The sequence below is a fragment of the Rhipicephalus microplus genome, chromosome 8, assembly GCF_043290135.1.
Source record: "Rhipicephalus microplus isolate Deutch F79 chromosome 8, USDA_Rmic, whole genome shotgun sequence".
In the NCBI taxonomy this organism is placed as follows: Eukaryota; Metazoa; Arthropoda; class Arachnida; order Ixodida; family Ixodidae; genus Rhipicephalus; species Rhipicephalus microplus.
Window position 1 is genome coordinate 45,527,229 of NC_134707.1, and position 9,324 is coordinate 45,536,552.

The 9,324-nt window shown below is 43.9% G+C and overlaps 1 protein-coding gene across 1 annotated transcript; it reads right to left on the reverse strand.

Annotated features, from left to right (window-relative positions):
* Positions 1–4,252: 4,252 nt before the first annotated feature.
* On the reverse strand, positions 4,253–8,774 carry LOC142768256 (uncharacterized). The gene is made up of 3 exons (XM_075870207.1): positions 8,748–8,774; positions 7,508–7,768; positions 4,253–4,872 (listed from the first exon to the last, which is right to left on the reverse strand). The coding sequence occupies exons 1-3, from the start codon at positions 8,772–8,774 to the stop codon at positions 4,747–4,749; spliced, it is 414 nt and encodes a 137-aa protein (XP_075726322.1). The 3' UTR covers positions 4,253–4,746.
* Positions 8,775–9,324: the final 550 nt, after the last annotated feature.

The following is a 9,324-nucleotide window of genomic DNA, read 5'->3' on the forward strand; positions in this document are numbered from 1 at the left end:
TGGTTTGCCATACCAAGTTTGGTATTGATAACATTATTAAAGTGGCCAAAAGAGCTAAATGTCGTAGGCGACTAGATAGATAGATAGATAGATAGATAGATAGATAGATAGATAGATAGATAGATAGATAGATAGATAGATAGATAGATAGATAGATAGATAGATAGATAGATAGATAGATAGACAGACAGACAGACAGACAGACAGACAGACAGACAGACAGACAGATACATAGATAGATAGATAGATAGATAGATAGATAGATAGATAGATAGATAGATCGATAGATAGATAGATAGATAGATAGATAGATAGATAGATAGATAGATAGATAGATAGATAGATAGATAGATAGATAGACAGACAGACAGACAGACAGACAGACAGACAGACAGACAGACAGACAGACAGATAGATAGATAGATAGATAGATAGATAGATAGATAGATAGATAGATAGATAGATAGATAGATAGATAGATAAATAGATACATAGATAGATAGATAGATAGATAGATAGATAGATAGATAGATAGATAGATAGATAGATAGATAGATTAGATAGATAGATAGATAGATAGATAGATAGATAGATAGATAGATAGATAGATAGATAGATAGATAGATAGATAGATAGATAGATAGATAGATAGATAGATAGATAGATAGATAGATAGATAGATAGATAGATAGATACTCTCAATATCGCCAAACTCCCCAAAGTTCGCTAAGAGATGCTTCGCATTTAAAACAAAGATCAGTAAAGCTACAAAAGATTATAGAAGCGTTGGCGAGCTGGCTCGTTTCGTCTGTGTAGTTGCCTCTTCAAGTACCACATTGTTTGTTATTATCCCGATGGTCTCGATAAAACACTGGACGTAACAGGCAATTCGTCATGCGAGCTTCCTGTACGGTAGGGCTTTCATTTCATTTTATTGGGCAGCCTTCCGATGTAAGAGGGCAAGGGAAACACGGTAAGCTGAGCCTGCGAAAATAGAGTTGGGGATAAGCTTCCATTTTATTGTATTTTGATATCTCTGCGCTGAATAACTTTGCACTGCGTGGCCCTATTGCTGCCGTTTTTGTGGCACGGACCTATTAAACCGTCAGTGTACGCAAACCTGCTAGAAAAACATGTATAACTTTGAATTCGCGAAAACTCTTAGTGGGCCCCTTTAACTTGACTTGAATTAAAATTAGCATGGGAGGGCATGATAGTTTGATGAATATAACGCACTTTTCAGGACATGATTAATTTCATAATCCCATCGCGTACGTCGTCAAACATTCGCGCCAGACAGTGGCACATACTCTTGGGCGGGTATGTGCCGCTGGTATGCGAGTATGCGCCACATGTGACTGACACTTAGTTTCCACCCAAGAACGACAAGAACACACTTGGGCAATTTTAGCGCGCCAGCGTTAAAATACACATCTATAGCTATAGCGTCGACCCGATGAATGCAAAGAATAAATGTCAAGTTCCCAGCTGGAATTGAAGAAAAGCGATGTGTGTGGCAATGGAGCATTTCGCCACAGAACTAGGTCAGCTCTTGGTACTAGTTTTCAATTATATGGCAATCTTCGTGAAACGTCAAAAGTTACGCTAACCCAATTTTATAAACTTTACATATGTACTACTTGATACAGTGGTCACTTCGGGTTAACGTCAATTTTGGTTAGTTGCAATGGGCCGAAGTTGATTTATGTAGCAGTGTCCAGGGCCAACACCCTCGCGAGCATCAGCGCGTGATATCAGCGCCTGGTGTAGCTAATCCGGATGTTTTATTTGGCATCGTTGCGCCAGTGCAAACAACTGTGGTGCAATTATATACAAATTCCAAATCCGGACGGAGGCAGTCTGTCGGTGACGTCAAAAAGTGGGCGGTCCGCAGCGGTCGCGAGGACGAAGGGAAGTGAACAGCCAATGAGCGAAATGAAGCCTCGCGTCATCATTTTGACGTGGATTTGGGGACCGTATAGCAGAGTGAAAAGTGTTTGTAACGTGTTGAAAAATGTTTAACTACTATTCATCATCATCATCATCAGCCTGACTACGTCCACTGCAGGACAAAGGCCTCTCCCATGTTCCGCCAGTTAACCCGGTCCTGTGCTTGCTGCTTCCAATTTATACCCGCAAACTTCTTAATCTCATCTGCCCACCTAACCTTCTGTCTCCCCCTAACCCGCTTCCCTTCTCTGGGAATCCAGTCAGTTACCCTTAATGACCACCGGTTATCCTGTCTACGCGCTACATGCCCTGCCCATGTCCATTTCTTCTTCTTGATTTCAGCTATGATATCCTTAACCCCCGTTTGTTCCCTAATCCACTCTGCTCTCTTCTTGTCTCTTAAGGTTACACCTACCATTTTTCTTTCCATTGCTCGCTGCGTCGTCCTCAATTTAAGCTGAACCCTCTTTGTAAGTCTCCAGGTTTCTGCTCCGTAGCTAAGTACCGGCAAGATACAGCTGTTATATACCTTCCTCTTGAGGGATAGTGGCAATCTACCTGTCATAATTTGAGAGTGCTTGCCGAATGTGCTCCACCCCATTCTTATTCTTCTAGTTACTTCAATCTCGTGGTTCGGCTCTGCGGTTATTACCTGCCCTAAGTAGAGATAGTCTTTTACAACTTCAAGTGCACTATTACCTATCTCGAAGCGCTGCTCTTTGCCGAGGTTGTTGTACATTACTTTCGTTTTCTGCAGATTAATTTTAAGACCCACTTTTCTGCTCTCCTTGTCTAACTCCGTAATCATGAGTTGCAATTCGTCCCCCGAGTTACTCAGCAATGCAATGTCATCGGCGAAGCGCAGGTTACTAAGGTATTCTCCATTGACTCTTATCCCTAACTATTCCCATTCTAGGCTTCTGAAAACCTCCTGTAAGCACGCGGTAAACAGCATTGGGGAGATTGTGTCCCCCTGCCTTACACCCTTCTTGATTGGTATTCTGTTGCTTTCTCTATGAAGCACTACGGTAGCAGTTGATCCCCTGTAGATTTCTTCCAGAATGTTTATATATACTTCATCTACGCCCTGATTCCGCAGTGTTTGCATGACGGCTGATATTTCTACTGAATCAAACGCCTTCTCGTAATCTATGAAGGCTATGTATGTATGTAACTACTATTAATCATTATCAAATTGTGTTGGTACAAGTTTTCAAACGTTTATTAAGGAATACGGCACAATATAAACGTATTTTTTTTGGTATTGTTATGAAATAACGCTAAATTTAGCAGGACGGTACGTGGTGGCGCTAAGTACAACCCCGTTTCAAGCAGTTACTGTTTTCATATCTCCTTCACTATACAAACCTAAACGGCGCAACTTTCAAAGTTGTTGGCTCAGTCGAGCGCAATCGTGGCGGAGGTCAACTGTACCAGTAGTCAACAGCAGCAGCGGCTCATCGGCGTTATCCGAGGCTCAGCGCGCGCTGGTGCTCGCCTTTATGGACGAACATCCCCAGATCGTGGCGAATGCCATCGAGCTGCGGCACGGCGTCACTATCACCGACCGGTGGCAAGAGCTCAGCGACGCGCTGAACCATGAAGTGCCTGCGCAGGAATGGCAGGCTTGGTGGCGCTGGCCGGTGCACGAGGCCCGCCGTGACACCGCTGCCATCAGAGACGCACAAACGTGAGTGACCGTCGAATGGCACGGGCAATTTGTTCTGTGACATTAGTGTATATTTCCAGGGGCATTGTAGGGGGTTGGCTGCCTGGCTTCCGCGGCCGAGTTCTACAGTTGACTGGAATGACACGCTTCAGTGGCGTTTTTGGTCTCACCTATCAACAGGTAAGCACTCTGCCGCCGCAGTATCACGGGTTCCTGAGCGGTACCATGACAGAGTTTGATATCTGAAGGGGTGCCTTTAGCGGAACCTTGTTAAACGGGAATAAAGCACACGAGAAAGTAATCAAAAGTGGGTAGGTTTAACTAAAATCTCAGTTTGCAGCCCTTGCAGTACCAGGGGTATTAATTTATCATAAAACACGCAATGACTGCGGGCAAGTGCATGCACTAAAATGGTAATACATGACATCAATGACCACTGAATAGCTGCAGAACATTTTCGCAGATGTTTAGTACTTAAGGTTGCAAAATAGCCAGAGTAACGAATACCCACTTTCTGAAAGATCATGCTTACTACACTTTCCAGCAGGCGAATCTTCCCACTGCTGCAGTGGAAATGGATGTGGAGGCCACTGAAGCGGCTGTAGATGGCAGTGACACAGTAACACGCAAGCATCTGAGAACTTAGTGCTTTATTGAGTGCAGGACTGGAACCTTGAGCAGGGCGACAAGGTGCTCAAGGTGAGTAGACCCTTTGTTTACATTTTACATAAGGGGCATAAGCATTCTCCATGTTCTATTATGATGACTGAAACCAACTTGGGTTGTAAACAAGAACCATGCATTGTATTGAGGGCATGGTATCGGGTATCTGCAATGATAAACTGCCGGGCAAAAGGTTGGTTAGCCCTGGGGCTCTTTCATGGTGAGAGATGCATTTGAGGACATTAATAAAGAGCAGTTTCAACAAATGTTTGTAGGTCCGCACGAGGAGGGCATAGCTTGTACACAAAGCTTCCCACTTTCAAAGGATGCCATCAGGCCAGTTGATCTTCAACTGAGGGGAAGTTGTTGTGCCCGTTGCAATTCTTGGCAGCAGGAGCAGCTTCCAGCCACGAGATGGTTAAGGGTTTACCGGCAGCTCACTTAAACATTTTCACCATGACGATTCATCGCAGGTGCTGTGGGAGATGAAAAATCAACCACCCGCATCGCTTCTGCAGCACGGCGTGTGGCAGCGGCACAGGAGAAGGCGGCAGCGGTGCAGGAGGGCACTGGCCATGGCTGAGGGCTTTCTGAGAGAAAGGGATACGTAGTTTACTTTAATTTTTCGTCATGTGTTCAATGTTTTTTCTTGTCATCATTCATTATAGATTTGTCGGTTTCAATGTGTTTAGGTGCTGCTGTTCATGTTCAATTTTATACGCTTCGGGAGGCATACACATAGTTTAGTTTGCTTTTCGCCATGTTTTCAACTTTTTATCATTGATAATTGGTTTAGCGTTTTTTATATGTTTACGTGTTGCTGTTCATGTTCTATTTTATTCGTTTTTTGTTTGCATTTAGTACATATCACTAGATTTAGGTTAGCATTTACTTTGTATAAGGAGTGCAGCATTTTTTATGTTCGATATATGCATTTCTTAATGTATGTTCGAGCTGTTCTAGTGGCAGTGTTTTTTACCCACATTTCAAAGGTGTCTAGTCATTCACACGGAGACCACGAGTGTATAGTTGACATTTTCTGTTAATGTTTCTTTGATATTTGTATTGTCCCACTGTGTTTTCTAGCTCACTGTGATTTTTATTCAGCATTACCACATAGTGTAGTAATGTGATATCTTTTTGCATCACACTGTTTTGCAGTTCACTGTGATATTTTCATTTCAGCACAATGAGGCTAAGATGCAACAACTACATTTCGAATCTTGTTTGGGAGCGCTAAGCTAGTAAGTGGTCATCTCGCACAGTTTCACAAAGGAAAATGGTCATCACAGCAACATGCCAGCGATTGATTTCATCTAGTTTTCATTGTAAACGACTCTTTGCGGGAATAAATTTCGAACGTGGTATGGTTTGGGAGGCGCGAGATAACTGAGCGAATTATTCATGCTGTATGTTATCAAAACAACTCGCCTGTTGTTTGCCATCTTGATTTGCATAATTTTTAGCATTGCAGTATGACTGCAGTCGTGAATTCAAATTAAATGTTATTTTAACATTCACACAATGTTTAGGACAATGAGCAAAAAAACAGCACAACTTGACAAGCACAATTGCTCGTCAAGCCTGGCGTGCACAATTGAATGCTTGTAGTCAGTCACTATGACAAGATATGGACTTATGTATCATGTGTTCATACAACATGTTACTAATGGAATCTCGATTTTTATGCGTTCTGGTGAAAAGAATTTTGAGACGTTGCTGCATTGTTCGCACAATTTTGTGATAGCAACAATCAGCACAGAGTGCCGCTCATATATGCTTGCTCCAATCTAGTCTGATGTGACTGTGATCGCTAATATGGAAAAGGGTGTTTCTGTTGCATATTTCATGTGCCATTTAAAGAAAATGCAGCATTTTGACATTGCCACCTTGCTTCATATTGAAGCACAAGTAAGTACTTTGTGTATTCAAATGTGGCAAACACAGCCCTTTCATGTCTAGATGCACTAGAATCAGTGTAAATAAATTATGTGTGGGATATGAAAACATGAAAACTCACCGTTCCTGTGTACTTCAAAAGAGGTCCAAGACAGCGCTGCTGCCGTCTCTGAGCAGCACGTTGCGTGGTGTGAGCATATGGCTCCCCCTTGGCTCTCCATCGTCATCCTCAGCTGGTGGCATGTCCACGACAAACTCATCCAAGGTCCAGTCGCCTGCATGCAACGCAATGTTGTGGAGAGCAAAGCAAGCATAGATGATTTGCGCTGCCCGATCGGGGTTGTAAAGCATCGTTCGAAAGTGCTGCAAGCAGCGGAACTTGCTTTTCAACACGGCGATACACCTTTACACAACATTGTGCATGGATGCGTGCTCCTTGTTGTATCGGCCTTCGGAAGTGTTGCACGGTTGACTGCCAAGGACTGGAATTAGGAGCCATGGCTTGAGGGGATAGCCTGCGTCTCCTGCAATGTAAGCATAAAAGCTGAGTGCTCTGCCCAGATAGTACACATTAATACTTACCAAGCAGATATTCGCCAGGCTGCAGATGTGCAGCTAGGTATGCGCGCAGTGGGTTGTGTTCCCACACCCAGGAGTCGTGGCACGAATCTGGGAATCATGGGTCTATGACAATTATGCGCAGCCACGCTTTGCACATCTGCGATGAGGAGCGATATAAAATAGTACTGCATTTATACTCAGAATAAATCCCTTTTTTCTACACATATGCAGAAAACAATGCGTACTAGTACAGTCATTGGTACAAGGAGCTTCACTTAGAAGGAAACACAGGGTGTAGCACACTGAGGAGGGGGGAGTGTGGGGGCAACGACCCCACCTCTGCTGTACACATGGCTACGACTTCCACTGAATGATCGATAAGTGAAAAGCTACGCGTTGCTCTTGGGAAAGAACACTCGTAAATACCAAAGCCAGCTCGTCCAATTGTGATTGTAAGCACTTTCGTGTTGGAAATACTTCCCTGTCGTGTATATACTTCTGCTACGTCTGCTGCCCATATTACCGATTACCTCTAAAATGCACAATTCAATTGCGTATGCATGCCAGTGCAAAAACGGCAACTGGCTCACGCACAAAACACTTGCCACTTATTATTACCGAGGCCTTGCGAGCCATTATCTAACTCGCACCCAATTCCCTGCAGGTTCTTTTTCATTCGTTGCATCATTACTTTTTCCTGCTTTGACGTCACAACTGAACAATTGCTCCGAAGGGCGAGTAATAAACGATCCTAACAGTACTTACGATCATGACGTTCAGGACATAATAGCCCCTTCTGGACATGAAGCTCGCCGTGTCGGCCAGTCTGAATCCCTCTGGCTTGCGAATGGTGACCAACGTGCCATCGGCACACGCCAGCACCCCTGGGATGCAACCGCGTAGCACAAACTCCACCTTTGCCTCATCCTTAGCAGCTGTTGTCAGTAGGAAGTCCGCCACACTTTTTCTAGCAGCCACGGTAATGATCGCCTCCGTCACCTCGTGGATGGTGTTTCTCACCGCCGGCTGAGACATGCCGATGTGTTCCTCGCGACCAATGCTCTTCTGGAAGCTACCAGTGGCGAAAAATCGCAGCGCGCACAACACCTTTCTCTGTGTGGAAAGGCCACTGGCTCGCTGGCATTCGATGATAGGGTCAAGTTCGTCGCACAAGCTACGCACTGTTCGTTTGGACAGACGAAAACATTGCCGGAACTCTTCTTCGCTGTACTCTTCAAATGCATCTTTTACCTCGCGTCGTCGCCTCTGCTCAGTTAAAGCTACCGCACAGGCAAGGCGAAGTACCGTGTCAGTGGGAAACGCCATGTTGTCTAAGTGCCCCGATGCCAAAAAGTCGCGCATTTTTTCCATTTCAATCCAATCCAAGCCACCTTGCAGCCATTTCAATCCATCCGGTTGCTTTCGGACAGTCTCTCCGACCGTTCCATCGCTTTTCTCCGAAAACAAAAAAAAAAAGAGTCACGTGACACCCCAGTCCACGTCACTCATAACGTCACAGCATTCGTCACAGCTTGTATGGGCCAATCGCGTGCGACTCAATGGAAGAGACCGCCTTTGTCCGGATTTGGAACTTTTACATAATTGCGCCACTGGTTATAAAAACATCTACAACTCTTCAACATATTTCTACGCATGCAACTTTTGTACATATATTTAGCGTCATTTTATGACGTGACACTCAAAAAACTGCAACATGGCCACTTTCCCACCACTAGATTCACATAACTTCAATTTCCAGGTACTTGGGATATCCCGAATTTTTTTCGACTGTCTTCGCGAGGCTGTTTATTTTTGTCGGTAACTGGGAACTGGGAACTAATATGACACTTGGGCGGCAGCTCTGCGAGTTCTTGTGTACTTAAATATACATTTTTTGCATTAGAACAACTCTAAAACAACATGAGGATAGCACAGTTAAGTACGATATGCTATGACCGACTGCTAACAGTCCAATTAGCAGCTTAGTCTTGTCTCTAGAACATACAGCAGAAACATCCTCATAGCGGTGCATTGTTAAGGCTAGGTATGTCCGTGACAATAGGTTTTTGTAGTGTGAAAGTGTGGTTCGAAGAAGTTTGACGAACTTTTGGAACATACATAGGCTACAGATGTCATGCAACTGTTAAAATTGAATAAAGCAGAGCAGCCTCGAGAGAACAGAACAGTGCTTCCTGCGTTTTATGTGAGTCTGTGACAAGACAAAGAAATGGTGAAGCTATCTTATGATCAGAACGATTTAACTTCGCAGGGAAGAGCAATGCAAACTGATATGCAGGGTTCCTTATTGTCGTGTAGACGTTTGTTTTCAGAGAAATCCTACGTATTGAGTTAGTAGGGCAGCCAGAATTTGTACATGCAGAAGTATTTTTATAGGAACGACGCACGTAGTGATATCTATTGCCAAAATATGTGCCGTCGTGACTTCGAACATGTACTTCAATCTTTGTTTTAAGGATATCGATTCATTAGGTTTTTGTGAACTCCTGACAAACATTCTCATACAAACCTACTTTGATAGTTCAGACAACCCAACAGTTCACTTAGCATTTTAGCAGCATCTG